The following is an 18,866-nucleotide window of genomic DNA, read 5'->3' as shown; positions in this document are numbered from 1 at the left end:
ATCATCCGTTTACCTACTCTGCGTCTCACAAAGACACGGCAGTTGGAACCAAACATCTCAAATTTGGACTCATCAGACCAAAGGACAGATTTCCACCGGTCTAATGTCCATTGCTTTTGTTTCTTTGACCGAGCAAGTCTCTTCTTCTTCTTCTTTGCAGCAATTCGACCATGAAGGCCTGAGTCACACAGTCTCCTCTGAACAGTTGATTTTGAGATGTGTCTGTTACTTAAACTCTGTGAAGCATTTATTTGGACTGCAATCTCAGGTGCAGTTAAGTCTAATGAACGTATCCTCTGCAGCAGAGGTAACTGCTCCTGAGTGGCGCAGTGGTCTAAGGCACTGCATCGCAGTGCTAACTGTGCCACTAGAGATCCTGGTTCGAATCCAGGCTCTGTCGCAGCCGGCCGCGACCGGGAGACTCATGGGCGGCGCACAATTTGTCCAGGGTAGGGGAGGGAATGGCCGGCAGGGATGTAGCTCAGTTGATAGAGCATGGCGTTTGCAACGCCAGGGTTGTGGGTTCGATTCCCACGGGGGGCCAGTATAAAAAAATATGTATTCACTAACTGTAAGTCGCTCTGGATAAGAGCGTCTGCTAAATGACGTAAATGTAATGTAAATGTAACTCTTGGTCTTCCTTTCCTGTGGCGGTCCTCATGAGAGCCAGTTTCATCATTGCGCTTGATGGTTTTTGCGACTGCACTTCAAGAAACTTTCAAAGTTCTTGAAATGTTCCGTATTGCCTGACCTTCATGTCTTAAAGTAATGATGAACTGTCATTTCTCTTTGCTTATTTGAGCTGTTATTGCCATAATATGGACTTGGTCTTTTACCAAATAGGGCTATCTTCTGTATACCACCCCTACCATGTCACAACACAACTGATTGGCTCAAATGCATTAAATTCCACAAATTAACTTTTAACAAGGCACACCTGTTAATTGAAATGCATTCCAGGTGACTACCTCATGAAGCTGGTTAAGAGAATGCCAAGAGTGTGCAAAGCTGTCATCAAGGCAAAGGGTGGCCACTTTGAAGAATCTCAAATATAAAATATAATTTGATTTGTTTAACACTTTTTTGGTTAATACATGATTCCATATGTGTTATTTCATAGTTTTGATGTCTTCACTATTATTCTACAATGTAGAAAATAGTAAAAATAAAGAAAAACCCTTGAATGAGTAGGCGTGTCCAAACTTTTGACTGGTACTGTAAATAAATCATGAAGTATTATAAGTCTTTGTATTCAGAACACAACAAGCTATCACAGTCAAATTTCATAAAGAAACTTAAATCATGTTTGTATTGCCACAAAGACAAAAAAGCAAATGTGTGTGTGTGTGTGTGTGCGTGTGTGCGTGGGTGCATACCTAAAGGGCATTCGGAAAGTATTCAGACCACTTGACTTTTTCCACATTTTGTTACGTTACAGCCTTATTCTAAAATGGATTACATTTGTATTTTTCCTTATCAGTCTACACACAATACCCCATAACGACTAAGCGAAAACAGGTTTTTCGACATATATGAACATTTATCAAAACTGAAAAACAGAAATACCTTATTAACATAAGTATTCAGACCCTTTGCTATGAGTTTCGAAATTGAGCTCAGGTGCATCCTGTTTCCATTGATCATCCTTGAAATGTTTCTACAACTTGAGTCCACCTGTGGTAAATTCAATTGATTGGACATAATTTGGAAAGGCACACACCTGTCTATATAAGGTCCCACAATTATCAGTGCATATCAGAGCAAAAACCAAGCCATGTGGTTGAAGGAATTGTCTGTAGAGCCCCGAGACAGCATTGTGTCGAGTCACAGATCTAGGGAAGGGTACTAAAACATTTCTGCAGCATTGAAGGTCCCTAAGAACACAGTGGCCTCCTTCATTCTTAAATGGAAGAAGTTTGGAACCACCAAGACTCTTCCTAGAGCTGGCCGCCCGGCAAAACTGAGCAATCGGGGGAGAATGGCAATGGTCAGGGAGGTGACCAAGAACCCGATGGTCACTCTTACAGAGCTCCAGAGTTCTTCTGTGGAGATGGTAGAACCTTCCAGAAGGACAACCATCTCTGCAGCACTCCTTCAATCAGGCCTTTATGGTAGAGTGGCCAGATGGAAGCCACTCCTCAGTAAAAGGTACATGACAGCCCGCTTGGAGTTTGCCAAAAGGCACCTAAAGGACTCTCACACCATGAGAAACAAGATTCTCTGGTCTGATGAAACCAAGATTGAACTATTTTGGCCTGAATGCCAAGCGTCACGTCTGGAGGAAACCTGCCACAATCCCTACGGTGAAGCATGGTGGTGGCAGCATCATGCTGTGGGGATGTTTTTCAGCGGCAGGGACTGGGAGACTGGTCAGGCTTGAGGGACAGATGAACGGAGCAAAGTACAGAGAGATCCTTGATGAAAACCTGTTCCAGAGCACTGAAGACCTCAGACTGGGGCGAAGGTTCATCTTCCAACAGCACAACGACCCTAAGCACACAGCCAAGACAATGCAGAAGTGGCTTCGGGACAAGTCTCTAAATGTCCTTGAGTGGCCCAGACAGAGCCCAGACTTGAACCCAATCGAACATCTCTGGAGAGACCTGAAAATAGCTGTGCAGCAACGCTCCCCATCTTACCTGACAGAGCTTGTGAAGATAATAATAATATAATAATAATATGCCATTTAGCAGACGCTTTTATCCAAAGCAACTTACAGTCATATTGTGCATACATTTTTACGTATGGGTGGTCCTGGGGATCGAACCCACTACCCTGGCGTTACAAGCGCCATGCTCTACCAATTGAGCTACAGAAGACCACAGATCTGCAGAGAAGAATGGGAGAAACTCCCCAAATACAGGTGTGCCAAGCTTGTAGCATCATACCCAAGAAGACTCGAGGCTGTAATTGCTGCCAAAGGTGCTTCAACAAAGTACTGAGTAAAGGGTCTGAATACTTATGTAAATGTGATATTTCTGTTTTCTATTTTTATAAATTTGCTAAAATGTATTAAAACCAGTTTTTGCTTTGTCATTATGGGGTATTGTGTGTAGATTGATGAGGGGGGAAAACAATTTAATCCATTTTAGAATTAGGCTGTAACGAAAAAGTCAAGGGGTCTGAATACTATCCGAATGCACTGTATGTCTTAGCCTATCCACTGGCAGCTCAAGTTGTTGGGACATTCCCCAGTCATTCGTCATTAATTATTCTTTCTGCAATAATGGGGGATTTGATTTGGGCAAATCGTAAAATTATGTGCTTTGTTGCCATACCTTTCAGATATTTTGGAAAACTCACTATAATGACCACAGTGCAGTCTCACCTCACTCTCTCTTATTCAAGTCCAGTCAGTCTTTTAAAATGAATAATTCATAGATTGATGTAAAAAAAAAAAAAAAACTCTTAGGGCTACCACCACAAGGGGAAAGCATCATGCTACAAGCTCCTATTTGAGCTTTGGGCCTCCTTTGGACAAATTATGGTTTAGTTTGGTTCAGAAAAATCATGTAAGTCCATCAGCCTTCTAGCCTGGTCCATGATCCAAAGAAATCTGCTTTAGCCAGCTCCTCTGGCTGTCATTGCCTTAACATAGCCTTCATATTAGAGAAGATGGCTAAAGATCTGGGAGCACTGACTAAACTTATTTTCTTATACCCTAGCTAGCCAACATTATCTTCTCTATGGACCAGTCCACTGGTCATAAAAGAGAATAAATGTTTCTCTCTACTGGTGAAATACACTCATTACAACTCTAAAAGACTACAGTGGACTGCTGAGCTGGGGCACAGAATAGAAGATAATATTGTGTAATCACGCATAAATCTAATATATTGTATTTTGTTAACGAACTACAATAATTTTGCTCCAGTCCAGTCAAATGTTCCAGTCCACATTTGTTGCCGGTGTTTTCAGGGACAGGCAGGCGTGCATGAAGACAGCCGCCCAGATTATTTTTGACCAATGACGTCCTGTAGACAAGCCTCATTACTATTACAAAGAGAAAAAAACGGAGATTCTCTCTGTGAATCACTTCCGGATTTGATCAACGCAATGACATGACAGAATTATTATTGTACACAATTTATATTTTCATAGAGTAAACGTTACATACTTTTTAAAAGTCAAATCTCCTTCCAAATGGCCATTAGCGAATAAGACACATTTGTTGTCAATGTCCGCATGGCATGCATACAGTAGTAACATGGGACTGTCAAATAACTTTGCATCTTCGTCTCTGTATACAATCTTTGATCGCTCCTCCCTCCTTCACGTCAGTCAGCCCAGTAAAAAAAAAGGGAACTCATTTCTTAGACAATTTACATGAACGCTCCATAGTTTGAAAATAGTTCGCGCGGAAGGAAGTCCCGAGTACTGGCTCTATTTTGTTACCGGCACTGTTCTATCACCGATCGTTATGGATACTCGAAAGCGTCCCAGAGAAGATTTGCCGAATACTAGTACTGGTGACCAGTTCAAAACCCCGGAGAAGCGGGTTTCTGCAGTGGCTCTGCAGGATTTCACGAAGTGGGGTGTGGAAGAAACTTGTAGATACCTGCGTCAGGAAGGTCTCGGGGAATGGGAGGAGAAATTCAGAGGTTCGGTTGTTGTGATCACATTATATTTGATTGAACAAGCCAATGTGGCTTGTAGCAAGCTTGAAACTAAATTGTGATCTGTGAAAGTGAGGGGGTCTGGAGCACCCAGAACGTTACCCTAGCTAGATTAGCACGTTCTTATCACTTTAACTATGCTCACACGGTTCTGGTTTTATGCCATGCAATTTACCTGTGACATTTTGTTCTCATTGTGCATATTTACAGTGTTCATGAGAACACACAGGAAAGATTACCTGTTTTTGTTTTGTTTGTCCCCACACAGAGCAAAAGATAACAGGAGTGGGGTTACCATACCTCACAGAGACACATCTGGACAATATGGGTATAGGGTAAGTGCACAGGAGGTTGGTGGCACCTTAATTGGGGAGGACAGGCTCCTGGTAATGACTGGAGCAGAATGGGTGGAATGGTATCAAATATGTCAAACACATGGTTTCCAGGTGTTTGATGCCATTGCATTTGCTCTGTTCGGCCATTATTATGAGCCATTCTCCCCTCAGCAGCTTCATGTGGGGGGATGGTTTTGGTATGAAAATCTTCAGTGGCATGCCAATCAAATGTGCACCTTGGTTTATTTGTTGTGACAGATGTTTTTCAGTCAATGCCGTGAGGGTTGTGTTCTTGATTGTGCTTTTATGATTATGAACTTACACACACACACGCTCTTTCACTTTCTCTTTTCTCTCTCTATTCTCTCAGGTCTCTAGGCCCCCGGCTGGAGATTCTGCACTGCATGAGGAAGCTGTGGCAGATAGAAGAAGAGACCATCAAGGTAACACAGACAGCTGACCTAACCCCTGTTCCCTCTTCAAAGGCTAGAGAGAGTGAATGAAATACAAAATGAAGGAGAGGAAGCGGATGAGGAAAGTACTTTATTGTTCTTCTTGCCCTGCTGGGTACTTTGAGCCCTCATGGAGAGACTAGGCATACAACGATTGACGGACAGGGTGAGGTAGAGATGGAGAAAAAAGGTGGGAAGTGCACAAATCACCACAACCACATTGCAGTAAAAAAATAATAATAAATTACAGAAGTGAAACTCCCTGATTAACAGCTGTTTTTCTTTTCTAATCATGTCAAATCATTACATTTTACATTTTAGTCATTTAGCAGATGCTGTTATCCAGAGCGACTTACAGTTTGTGAGTGCATACATTTTTTTTCTTCATACGGGCCCCCTGTGGGAAACGAACCCACAACCCTGGCGTTGCAAGCGCCATGCTCTACCAACTGAGCTACACGGGTCCTCTATTCTGTTTTTGATTATGTTCCCGTAAGTGTAATGGCCCCACCTCACCCACATAATTAGAGACGCACCCTCATTTATTCCCGAGAGAGAAAAAGAGGAAGACTAGTAGTAGAGTCAGTATGAGTATCAGCGATAAGGTGTATTATTGTCTCCTTTAGGTGTTTAATGACCCCATCCATGGCCATGTAGAGATGCATCCTCTGCTGGTCCGTATCATCGACACGCCTCAGTTCCAGAGGCTCCGCCACATCAAGCAGCTGGGAGGAGCATACTTCGTCTTTCCTGGGGCCTCCCACAACCGCTTCGAACACTCCATAGGGTATGATTGTGGGTGCTTGAGCACTCCATAGGGTACGAGTGTGTGTGTGTGTGTGTGTGTGCTTGAGTACTCCATAGGGCAGGGGTGGACAATAATTTTGTCTCGAGGGCGACATTGGGCCACACAGATATTCTTTCGGACTTATTTCTTTGTCAAAAGCAATTTGCGGGCCATAAAAAATACTTTATCTGGTTTTAGATGTTCAAGAGTGGCCTGGAGGTTTTGTTTTTTAACCCAAAAACCTTTGCCACACTTTTAGCAGTTTTACTTTAGTGCCTTATTGCAAACAGGATGCTTTGTAATATTTTTATTCAGGCTTTCTTCTTTTTACTCTGTCAATTTGGTTAGTATTGTGGAGTAACTACAATGTTGTTGATCCATCCTCGGTTTTCTCCTATCACAGCCATTAGTCTCTGTAACTGTTTTAGTTTGTCTGTTGTGGAAATTCTAATCAAATGAGAGAGACTTGGTCATTTCTTCAAACAATCAATCTTTATTTGATATCGATTAATTATTGCAATAATGGAGCTGGTCAACGAACCCCCCCCGTAGGTGATTCGTTGAGAGCCCAACAAATAGGAAATGCTGACATCTTATATAGTGGACTTAAATATGCTTAGTCATGGCTGGTTCCACCCCTCCCTGGCAGCTCAGGGCATCATAAGATACCTTGTTTTCTTCTTGTGGCTATGTGTATTGGGTCATAGAGCATAAACAAGGGATAACGTTAGTTCCGTTACTCTTCTGTTCAAGCCAGCCTCTGTTCACCTCATATCTCCACACAGCTGTGCCCTTGACAGATATGAGAAGAAACAGGATTGGCTGAGACACTGTGCTCACTCTCAGAGGGTCTTTGTCTTGACCGTGTGACTAAATTGAACAGAGGCAGAGTGGGAAAAATACCAGCTCCTTCTTACAAGACCTTCAAACAGACAGTTGGAAATGTACATGTTTAAGGCTCATACAGCGCATGTGCATAACAAAAGTTGTAATTTTGCCACGACAAGTCCTGGAGCGCTTTCCTTCATCTCCGGTAACTGAGTTAGGAAGGACGCCTGTATCTTTGTAGTGACTGGGTGTATTGATACACCATCCAAAGTGTAATTAATAATTTCACAATGCTCAAAGGGATATTCAATGCCTGCATTTTAAATGTTTTACTAATCTACCAATAGGTGCCCTTCTTTGCGAGGCATTGGAAAACCTCCCTGGTCTTTGTGGTTGAATCTGTGCATTCAGAAAGTATTCAGACCCTTTGACTTTTCCCACATTTTGTTTTACATTATAGCCTTATTCTAAAATGAATACAATTATTTTTATCCCCCTCATCCATCTACTCATAATACCCCATAATGAGAAAGCGAAAACAGGTTTGTAGAAATGTTTGCAAATGTATTAAAAATGAAAAAACGGATGCCTTAAGTATTCAGACCCTTTGCGATGAGACTCGAAATTGAGCTCAGGTGCATCCTGTTTCCATTGATCATCCTTGATGTTTCTACAACTTGATTGGAGTCCACCTGTGGTAAATTCAATAGATTGGACATGATTTGGAAAGGCACACACCTGTCTATATATGGTCCCACAGTTGACAGTGCATGTCAGAGCAAAAACCAAGCCATGAGGTCGAAGGAATTGTCTGTAGAGCTCCGAGACAGGATTGTGTCGAGGCACAGATCTGGGGAAGGGTACCAAAAAATGTCTGCAGCATTGAAGGTCCCCAAGAACACAGTGGCTTAAATCATTCTTAAATGGAAGAAGTTTGGAACCACCAAGACTCTTCCTAGAGCTGGCCGCCCGGCCAAACTGAGCAATCGGGGGAGAAGGGCCTTGGTCAGGGAGGTGACCAAAACCCGATGGTCACTCTGACAGAGCTCCAGAGTTCCTCTGTGGTGATGGGAGAACCTTCCAGAAGGACAACCATCTCTGCAGCACTCCACCAATCAGGCCTTTATGGTAGAGTGGCCAGACGGAAGCCACTCCTCAGTAAAATACACATGACAGCCAGCTTTGAGTTTGGTCTGATGAAATCGAGATTGAACTCTTTGGCCTGAATGCCAAGCGTCACGTCTGGAGGAAACCTGGCACCATCCCTACGGTGAAGTATGGTGATGGCAGCATCACGCTGTGGGGATGTTTTTCAGCGGCAGGGACTAGGAGACTAGTCAGGATCGAGGGAAAGATGAACGGAGATCCTTGATAAAAACCTGCTCAGGACCTCAGACTGGGGCACACAGCCAAGACAACGCAGGAGTGGCTTCGGGACAAGTCTCTGAATGTCCTTGAGTGGCCCGGACTTGAACTCGATCGAACATCTCTAGAGACCTGAAAATAGCTGTGCAGCGACGCTCCCCATCCAATCTGACAGAGCTTGAGAGGATCTGCAGAGAAGAATGGGAGAAACTTCCCCAAATACAGGTGTGCCAAGCTTGTAGCGTCATACCCAAGAAGACTTGAGGCTGTAATCGCTGCCAAAGGTACTTCAGCAAAGTACTGTAAATGTGGTATTCAAGTTTTTTTGTATAAATTAGCAAAAATGTCTAGAAACATGTTTTTGCTTCGTCATTATGGGGTATTATGTGTAGATTGATGAGGGGGAAAGAAACGATTTAATCCATTTTAGAATAAGGCTGTAACACAATGTGGAAAAAGTCAAGGGGTGTGAATACTTTCTGAAGGCACTGTGTACAGTGAGGGGGAAAAGGTATTTGATCCCCTGCTGATTTTGTACGTTTGCCCACTGACAAAGAAATGATCAGTCTATAATTTTAATGGTAGGTTTATTTGAACAGTGAGAGACAGAATAACAACAAAAACATCCAGAAAAATGCATGTCAAAAATGTTATAAATTGATTTGCATTTTAATGAGGGAAATAAGTATTTGACCCCCTCTCAATCAGAAAGATTTCTGGCTCCCAGGTGTCTTTTTATACAGGTAACGAGCTGAGATTAGGAGCACACTCTTAAAGGGAGTGCTCCTAAACTCAGCTTGTTACCTGTATAAAAGACACCTGTCCACAGAAGCAATCAATCAATCAGATTCCAAACTCTCCACCATGGCCAAGACCAAAGAGCTCTCCAAGGATGTCAGGGACAAGATTGTAGACCTACACAAGGCTGGAATGGGCTACAAGACCATCGCCAAGCAGCTTGGTGAGAAGGTGACAACAGTTGGTGTGATTATTTGCAAATGGAAGAAACACAAAATAACTGTCCATCTCCCTCGGCCTGGGGCTCCATGCAAGATCTCACCTTGTGGAGTTGCAATGATCATGAGAACGGTGAGGAATCAGCCCAGAACTACACGGGAGGATCTTGTCAATGATCTCAAGGCAGCTGGGACTATAGTCACCAGGAAAACAATTGGTAACACACTACGCCGTGAAGGACTGAAATCCTGCAGCGCCCGCAAGGTCCCCCTGCTCAAGAAAGCACATATACAGGCCCGTCTGAAGTTTGCCAATGAACATCTGAATGATTCAGAGGAGAACTGGGTGAAAGTGTTGTGGTCAGATGAGACCAAAATCGAGCTCTTTGGCATCAACTCAACTCGCCGTGTTTGGAGGAGGAGGAATGCTGCCTATGACCCCAAGAACACCATCCCCACCGTCAAACATGGAAGTGGAAACATTATGCTTTGGGGGTGTTTTTCTGCTAAGGGGACAGGACAACTTCACCGCATCAAAGGGACAATGGACGGGGCCATGTACCGTCAAATCTTGGGTGAGAACCTCCTTCCCTCAGCCAGGGCATTGAAAATGGGTCGTGGATGGGTATTCCAGCATGACAATGACCCAAAACACACGGCCAAGGCAACAAAGGAGTGTCTCAAGAAGAAGCACATTAAGGTCCTGGAGTGGCCTAGCCAGTCTCCAGACCTTAATCCCTTAGAAAATATGTGGAGGGAGCTGAAGGTTCGAGTTGCCAAACGTCAGCCTCGAAACCTTAATGACTTGGAGAAGATCTGCACAGAGGAGTGGGACAAAATCCCTCCTGAGATGTGTGTAAACCTGGTGGCCAACTACAAGAAACGTCTGACCTCTGATTGTCAACAAGGGTTTTGCCACCAAGTACTAAGTCGTGTTTTGCAAAGGAAAAGGTGAGAGGAGGAGAGTGCGTAGATGCGAGAAGGAATTATACAATGAGCAGATCATGCTGTTTGTATGTGGCTGCTATGAAAGTGAACTGTGTATTCATTCCGCCGATTCTGTTGAAAAACGTTTCTTAAACAGAAGCAAACTGAACAAAATGGGAATAAACATACCTGAATTTGGCCAATAGGAACTCTCGTTTGCAACTGTTGGATTTATGATTACACCCTAGATCAGCTAGATGCAGGCAAGAGTGTGCAAGGTGGGATTGAATGTGTCACTGTCTGTCACCTTGATCACTCTTGACCTGTGCATCTACGATGTAAACTTTAATTCATAGGCTAGGTTGTAGCAACCTCATGATGGGTATAGGGAAAATTTGAGTATTGTAGTAGCCTAAACCTATCGATGTTACATTCAGCTGGGTGAATGGAATATGGATGACAGTCATCCAATATGCTGTAATAGAAATAAGGCAATGCTCCTAAAAAATATTGCGTCCTCCCTCATCTTAAACGGCACCGACCACCACTGGAGTACTTATATAGCCATTTTTGGCTAATTCTATTTACTTTAAGGGAAGCTTAGGTTCCACCCTTCTCTCAGAGTGTACAGCCAATGCTTACACCAATTCTATGCTTTTAAATCCACGATGGAAAGTGTGCAAGTGCACACTTCTGGAAAAGGGTGGAGAATTGGGATTCAGCCTATGTGGTTTCAGAGGCCCTACCCTGCATTTTAAAAGGCACAACATAAACTGGCCTAGTTCCTTTTCAGACCCTAGCCCCTTCCCTAAGCTCCCACCCTTGTGGTTGCCTGGCAGGTGTAATGGGTTGTACAATGGTTATTCATTGGTTGTGTTGTGGTCATGTGTTTCAGGGTGTGCTACCTAGCAGGTCAGCTGGTCCAGGAGTTGAATAAGAGACAACCAGAGCTCTTCATCTCCCGTAGAGACATCCTGTGTGTCCAGATCGCTGGGCTCTGTCACGACTTGGGTGAGTTTCTCACGCACACGCACACACACACACACACACACACACTCCCTCTTTTCCAATCTTATTCTCTGTTGAATGTGATCTCTCTCCAGGTCATGGTCCTTTCTCCCATATGTTTGATAGGATGTTCATCCCCAAAATCCGTCCAACGTCCCAGTGGAAGGTAAGACTACAGTCTGAATAACCTCCTCTTTCTTGTCATACCCTTCTCTCCTCATCTTCCTGTGTGGGCGCGAGAACGTATGTGTCACGTGTGTGTTGCAGCATGAGGAGGCGTCCCTGGCGATGTTTGACCACCTGGTGTCTGTGAACGCCTTGGAGCAGGTGATGAAGGATCATGGCCTGGTCCTACCTGAAGACCTGGTCTTCATCAAGGAGCAGATCGCTGGACCACAGAACACTGGCCCTCTCAGCCAGGGGGTGAGTCAGTCAGCCATTCAATCAGCCATTCAGCAAACCAGTCAGCAAGCCAGTCAGCTAGCCAGCCAGTCAGCTAGCTAGCTAGTCAGTCAACCAGTCAATCAACCTCAATCAATTAAGCATTTAAGCATCATTAAACATCAATCAACATTTTATAAAGTACTTTATTAATATGATTGATTGATGGCTACTAGCAGTGTATTGTCTACGGGTTAAATTCAAACTCTTAAAGGGATAATGCGAGATTCTGGCATTTAAGCCCTTGTTCAGATAAACTTGTGGATACGCTAGTTAGCATTGTGCTCGCTAAACTACCGCTAACCTACTTCATACTGCACACAGAGACATGGAAATGGTATCCACAAGTTCATCTGACTCTGGTTAAGTATCCTGCAGTATTCCTTGAACTAATTTGGAGTTACTGTACATGCTCGGATCTCAAAGGATTCGTCTAATTCTGAGTCTGTTGTTGTCTTTCCACAGTGGCCTTATGAGGGCCGTCCGGAGGAGAAGTCCTTCCTCTATGAGATTGTGGCCAACAAAATGAACGGCATCGATGTGGACAAGTGGGACTACTTCGCCAGGTGAGTCCCCGAGTTGGAGTTGATCTCTTTTAGAAACCATCATCAGTTACTGGAGTAAGCTACATTCACACACACTGTATATATATTTTCTGTTGTATATTTGACTTTATGTTTTGTTTACCCCATATGTAACTCTGTGTTGTTGTTTTTATCGCACTGCTTTGCTTTATCTTGGCCAGGTCGCAGTTGTAAATGAGAACTTGTTCTCAACTGGCTTACCTGGTTAAATAAAGGTGAAATAAAATTTAAAATAAATAAATATGGAGTACCACAGTATCTGTCATAATACCCATAAAACCTAGCGGTCTAACAGGGAAATGGTTCCAGTTGTTTTTCCACCATACATTTTTCCCATAGTGGATTTTAGAAACACTTAAAATAAGTGCTGTGTTTCGTTTTGATAACTGTGTAAATCTCTCTAGGACAGGGTGACTTTTATCAATATATTCGCCTGTATTTACTCCCCAAAAATGCTAATGTGACTATCATAAAGAACAACAAATGCCATGATTTTCGAATCTGAGAGTAAATAGAGCCGAATATATTGATAAAAGTCACCTTGTCCAAGAGAGATTTACACGGTTATCAAAACGTCACGCCAGGGTAAGCCTACAAAAAACACAGACCTTATTTTAAGTTTTTCTAAAATCCCCTATGGGAAAAATGATTTGAACCAGTTCCCTGTTTGACCGCTAGGTTTTATGGGTATTATGACACCTCCACTGTGGGGCTCTATTACAGATCTAACTATACATAGGACAACTGGTGTATATTTAAGCAATAAGGCCCGAGGGGCTGTGGTATATTGGCAATATACCACAAACCCCCAAGGTGCCTTATTGCTATTATAAACTGGTTACCAACGTAATTAGAGCAGTAAAAATACATGTTTTGTCATACCTGTGGTATACGGTCTGATATATCACGGCTGTCAGCCAATCAGCATTCAGGGCTCCAACCACCCAGTTTTATAATCGGGAAAGAGTGCACTTTGGGCAACTTTCCATCAATAATCTCTCTCCCTCTCTTTCTGTTTCAAATATGTTTTATTGTAGAGCAGAGGAAAAGCATACAAATGTACATTTTGTTTAGTGACAACAGGAACATACAAACAATTACGCCAGGAGTATTACGGCAGGATAGCAGTTTAAACGCATTTAAACAAAATGTAAACATAAACAGTATTAAAGAAAAGGAAAACCCAGACTCAAGACCAAAACAACACACTCTCTCTTTCTCTCCCCATAGGGACTGCTACCACCTGGGCATCCAGAATAACTTTGACTACCACCGCTTCCTCAAGTTTGCCCGTGTGTGTGAGGTAGACGGGAAGAAGCGCATCTGCACCCGAGAAAAGGTAAAGGCTTGGTCCTAGATTTCACCTCCCATTAATTCCCTTCATTGTTATGTTTTCATTCACCTTTTCATTCAACTTGGTAAAATAATGAGGTATTAGCCTAGTTTAGTGGTAATATAGACTAGGTCCTGCTATAGACTAGTGTCCTGTCTAGGGGGTGTACTTGTACATCAAGCTGCCTCATGCTACAGAATCAGGAGATTCAGGTTCCTGCCCTATGGGCCGCTCTGGCTCGGACAAGGCCACTTACTTTAGCGGTGATATCCGTGTGTGTTGTCTGCATACAGGAAGTGGGTAATCTGTACGACATGTTCCACACACGCAACTGCCTCCACAGAAGAGCCTACCAGCACAAAGTGGGACACATAATAGAGACCATGTAAGTGCTCTCACCTCAACAGGTATTATACTGTTCAATATCTAGCTGACTTACTATCTCTTATACAGTCATACATACAGGTTCTCAGACATTCAGGTGTTTTTCTGCTGTATGTTATGTGTTGGAAATGTGATGTTTGATTTAAGTGTGTGTGTGCCTGTGTCTCTGTCTTGTTTCAGGATCACAGAGGCCTTGGTCAAGGCAGACCCCCACATCCAGATTCTAGGTTCTGAGGGAAATATGTTCACCATCTCCACGGCGATCGATGACATGGAGGCCTACACTAAACTCACTGGTCAGTTCAACCCCATAGAAATAGAATTTGTAGAATGGCTCTGGTCTCGTCTACACACTCTCATTCTATGGTTCAAACTTCTTTGGTTGTCAGGGTTTTGTTCCAGGTGTCATGGCTGCCCTAACTGGCTGGGTTTGACAGACCGGTTCTCTGTCACTTTGTGGCACATTCATGTCCATAATCACTGCCTGGGTTTGGTTTGCATGATTGACCTCTCCTCTTCCCACACTCCTTGTCTCTCTCCCTCTCCCCTGTCTCTCCTCCTTCTCTCCCCCTCCCTCCCCATGTAGACCATGTGTTTGAGCAGATCCTTTACTCGTCGTCATCTGAGCTGGCCGATGCCAGAAAGATCCTCCAGAACATCACCTGCAGAATCCTCTACAAGTATGTGGGACAGACCCAGGCCAAGAAATATGTGGAGGTCTCACAGGTGTGTGTCTGAGGGATGGAGGGTGAATATCCTCCCATGGCTTACTAGGTAAGTTTTTTTAGAAGATCCATATTATGTGCCTCTCATCCTCCTCTTCTCTCCCCCAGGAAAAGCTCCTGAACTGGGCAAGCAGCGTGGCGAAGTGCAGGCCTGTTAGCGACCTCCAGGGCGTCACTCTAGAGCCAGCAGACTTTGTAGTCAACGTGAGTGTTCAGTCTTTTCACCTCAATCAGGGAACTGATTGAAGACACATAACATATCACAGAACATCCCTCCCCCTGTCTATAGATAACCCTTTATTACCATTTGCTTTATTGAAAATATGTCAATCAATAAAATGTATTTTATAAAGCCCTTTTTACGTCAGCAGTTGTCACAAAGTGTTTTACAGATACCCAGCCTAAAACCCAAAAGAGCAAGCAATGCAGATGTAGAAGCACAGTGGCTAGGAAAAACTCCCTAGAAAGGCAGGAACCTAGGAAGAAACCTAGAGGAGCCAGTCCTCTTCTGACTGTACCGGGTGGAGATTTAAGAGTGCATGTGGCCATGAAGGCCAGATTAACCGACATCTGTTTTGGGGGGGTTATTAAATGACCGATGTTGGTTTAATTACTTGAATTCCATTTAGTTCTAGGTTTTTTGTAAGCCCAATGTGCCGTTTCTCTAGAGAGAAATCAAATCATTCACAATTTAAAAGCAAAAAAATAATTGTAATGTCATTATTTCATAATGCATTTAATGTTTTACAAAAATAATCGAAACCGAAATTGAAAACCGTGATTATTTTTTTATAACCGAAACGACCTAGAAAAGCACTAATCGCTCAGCACTACTCTCTTTGCCTCTTCATCTCTCTCCCACCCTATCTCTTTCTGTCCCTCTTCCATTCTCTTCATTAGATCATCAACATGGACTGGGGTATGAAGGAGAAGAACCCCATCAACAATGTGGGTTTCTACTGCAAGAATACCCCAACCAAAGCCAACCGGATCTTCAAGAACCAGGTCAATACTGCAATGCACTCAAATCTTTTTAAAAATAGTTAATTATTTTGGATCTTGAAAACATTATTTGACGTGATTGTTCTCCCCTGTAGGTGTCTCAGATGCTGCCAGAGCGGTTTGCTGAGCAGCTGATCAGGGTCTACTGTAAGAAGAGAGATGAGAAGACTGTGGAGGCAGCTAAGAAGAACTTTGTCCAGTGGTGCATGGACAACAACTTCTCCAAGCCTCAGGTCAGGAGGCCTCTATCTCTTTCATTTGCTGTATGGATCTCTTTATCTCAAACTCTTAGCGTTGTGTAAGGAAGATGACATTCGAGTGCAAGGAGAAGCCACCTAGCTATGACTAGCTTACCTGCACCACACGTACTGTACTTTCTCCAAGTTTAAAATGGACCCTGGTATCTGTGTGTGTTTGTGACCACGTTTGTTTAGGACGGCGATTCGATTGCACCGGAGCTCACCCCTCTGAAGCCAAGCTGGGCCAACAATGACGGTGAGAACAATGATGAAGCAGATAGCCAGGGAAGAAGAAGCTGGGCTGCAGACAACCGTGGACAACAGAAGGCAAAAGTCAGACTCTTTGACCAACTAAACTAACTTTCAAAATACAGAAATACAGCTGGTATGATGCAAAACACAGCATCATATGATGCAAAATGCATCATACCGGCTATATTTCTGTATTTTGAAAATTATCCTTTAAGGTGTGGCTCTCCCATAGACATCAATGGGATAGCAGCTGTGTCTGGTCTGCTTAGTTCATTGGCTTTATATGAACCAGAAAAAAGTAGTTGGATTTCTCGGTGGTGACCACCACCTCAAGAAAATGTGAGTCAAGCCCATTGGTTGAAAAGGTGTGTAATGCATTCTTTAACCGCCTTCTAGTGATGATGAATGTTACATGGCAGGGAGCAGAAGGTGTGAGTAGAAGTTTACCTTTAACACAGTTTTACGATCACACACCAAATTCTCACCTGAACCATCGGGGGAAATGCAGAACTGACCTCAGATCAGTATCTAGGGGCAATGACCAGAAGAAGTCCCTTTACTCGGGTTCTGTTCACTCTGATTCAGTTCTGTCAGGGATTATATCATATAGTCATTATTTTATTAGCTTTTTATCTCATTTTATTTTAAGCATATGTTTTAGGTTTAAGTGTGGTTATTTAGCCTTATGCCAGTATCATTATGGTATTACATTGTAAGAAAAGTGTGGGAGCATGTGTGTGTCAATATACTTGCGCCACGTTCCTCACTTTCCCCCTCTTTTCCCCGCTATGCATCTTGATGTGCCACTATAAGACAGGCATATTTCAGATAGCCTAGCAACAACTGCTACATATTTATCCATCCTGGTGAAAGTTACACTCAACCCTTTTTGGACAATCATGCTTCTTTTACATTGTAGCTGTATTTATTTCATGTTATTGTATCGACATACAAACATGCAGGCAACCATTGTTTGTCTTTCAGGACATTGTCGTTCTTATAAGCATGGTTTCTATGTGGGTTTGAGTTTATTATTGCCACCCACCGTAGTTAGCCTGGTCGTTGACGTACGTACAGTATGTAGGCTGAAGTAGGGGTTGACTTGGAGCATAAAGATCAGAGATCTGGCGTATAGCTTAATTATTTTCCAAAAAGTTGGCCACTTTAACTGACCAACAGAGATGGGCCACAGTGTGGGTAGTGTACATGGAAGAATACAATGCATGCAGTGTGGGATTTGAGAGCGTGGGATTTGAGAGCTGAAGCTTCTGTTTTGATTTTGACATTTGGTTTTGATTCTCTGACATTGGTTTCGGTTTTGAAACGGGTCAGTTTGTGATTAGTGTGGTGTTTTTCTAAGTGTTGTGTTATCATATTTATTGTGTTTTCATCCATGTACCCTACTGATTGTTTCCTACCTACCTGCCTGTCTCTGACTACAGTTTGGTATAATTTGTGAGTCTGGTTATGTTATCTTCATTTAAACAATGTAAACGCAACTTTTACTCTACAGTCTGCCTCGAGATAGCCCACTGCTGTTGGTCATAGATGGTATGTTTGTTGATTTAATTATGTACTTTGTGTAAAAAAAAAAAAAGAATATAATTTGGAATTAAAGACTAATCGTAGAGATACAGTCTCACCGTTTGAAGGATTTTATGATACAGAGTGTAACTGTCAACAGCTGCAAAATACAACTATTTTCTCTGCCTGGCTATCTGAGTTCTGTTTTCTTAGAGCTCTGTGTAGATGTCTGTAGGCACAGGCCTGGGATCAGCATTTCCTCACTACAGGCAAGTAGCTTAATGGTTAAGAGCGTTGTGCCAGTAACCGAAAGGTCGCTGGTTCTAATCCCCGAGCCGACTAGGTGAAAAATCTGTCTGTGCCCTTGAGCAAGGCACTTAACCCTAATTGCTCCTGTAAGTCGCTCTGGATAAGAACTTCTGCTAAATGATTAAAATGTAAATGTAATCCTCAATTTAACCATTTGAGGGGTGAACTTCATCTGGTGTTTCACATCTTTCTCCACTAGAGGGCGATAAGACACCATTTCCATAGAGGGGATTTTCTGTAATGCAGAAATGGCTCTGGCAACAACCACATATCTGAGTAGGCAAACAATACATGGCTCACTGACAAATGGATACACACACACACACAGTCAGTAATACCAGTTAGTCTAAGTAAGGATTTTGCAGGAAGGGATTGCATGAATGCTTGCTAACTGTCCTGGCCCGAGTCTGCTGTGGAAATGACTATTCTATTCCTGGTTGAAGTCACAGAGGAATAAACTTCTGTTGTTTGGACAGGAAAGTTATATTACAGGAAGTGGATGTAAAATACCACCCTGCCACACACACACACACACACACACACACTCTTCCATTGCACATCCTGTGGCACTGATTCTCAGAGCCAGCGGAGGAATATCCACCCCTCCCTCACACCACCACAAGGCCAACTGCCTGTTATAGTATTTTTATAATCTTCATCCTCCCTGACCTGTAGCTCCCCTCCTGGCGCCAGTGGTCTCAGCCCCCCCCGCCCCCCCCGTATCACCCTGTCTCACACACACACTCAGCCCCCCGTACCCCCTGTCTCACACACACACACACCCACACTCCCCACCCCC

General features: G+C 43.3%; 1 protein-coding gene across 1 annotated transcript; it reads left to right on the top strand.

Moving 5' to 3' along the window:
• The first annotated feature begins 4,300 nt into the window (after positions 1 to 4,300).
• LOC121546099 (deoxynucleoside triphosphate triphosphohydrolase SAMHD1) lies at positions 4,301 to 18,021 on the top strand. Its single transcript, XM_041857119.2, has 16 exons — positions 4,301 to 4,601; positions 4,885 to 4,951; positions 5,322 to 5,394; positions 6,030 to 6,190; positions 11,162 to 11,277; positions 11,370 to 11,440; positions 11,542 to 11,697; positions 12,181 to 12,281; positions 13,530 to 13,638; positions 13,926 to 14,017; positions 14,197 to 14,312; positions 14,603 to 14,742; positions 14,850 to 14,945; positions 15,642 to 15,746; positions 15,839 to 15,976; positions 16,178 to 18,021. Exons 1-16 carry the CDS (start codon positions 4,421 to 4,423, stop codon positions 16,340 to 16,342), a joined length of 1,887 nt encoding a protein of 628 aa, XP_041713053.2. The 5' UTR covers positions 4,301 to 4,420; the 3' UTR covers positions 16,343 to 18,021.
• The last annotated feature ends 845 nt before the right edge of the window (positions 18,022 to 18,866 follow it).

This window comes from Coregonus clupeaformis, chromosome 30 (assembly GCF_020615455.1).
Source record: "Coregonus clupeaformis isolate EN_2021a chromosome 30, ASM2061545v1, whole genome shotgun sequence".
NCBI lineage: Eukaryota > Metazoa > Chordata > Actinopteri > Salmoniformes > Salmonidae > Coregonus > Coregonus clupeaformis.
Note: the sequence above shows the minus strand (reverse complement) of the source record. Positions and strands in the feature narration are given on the sequence as shown.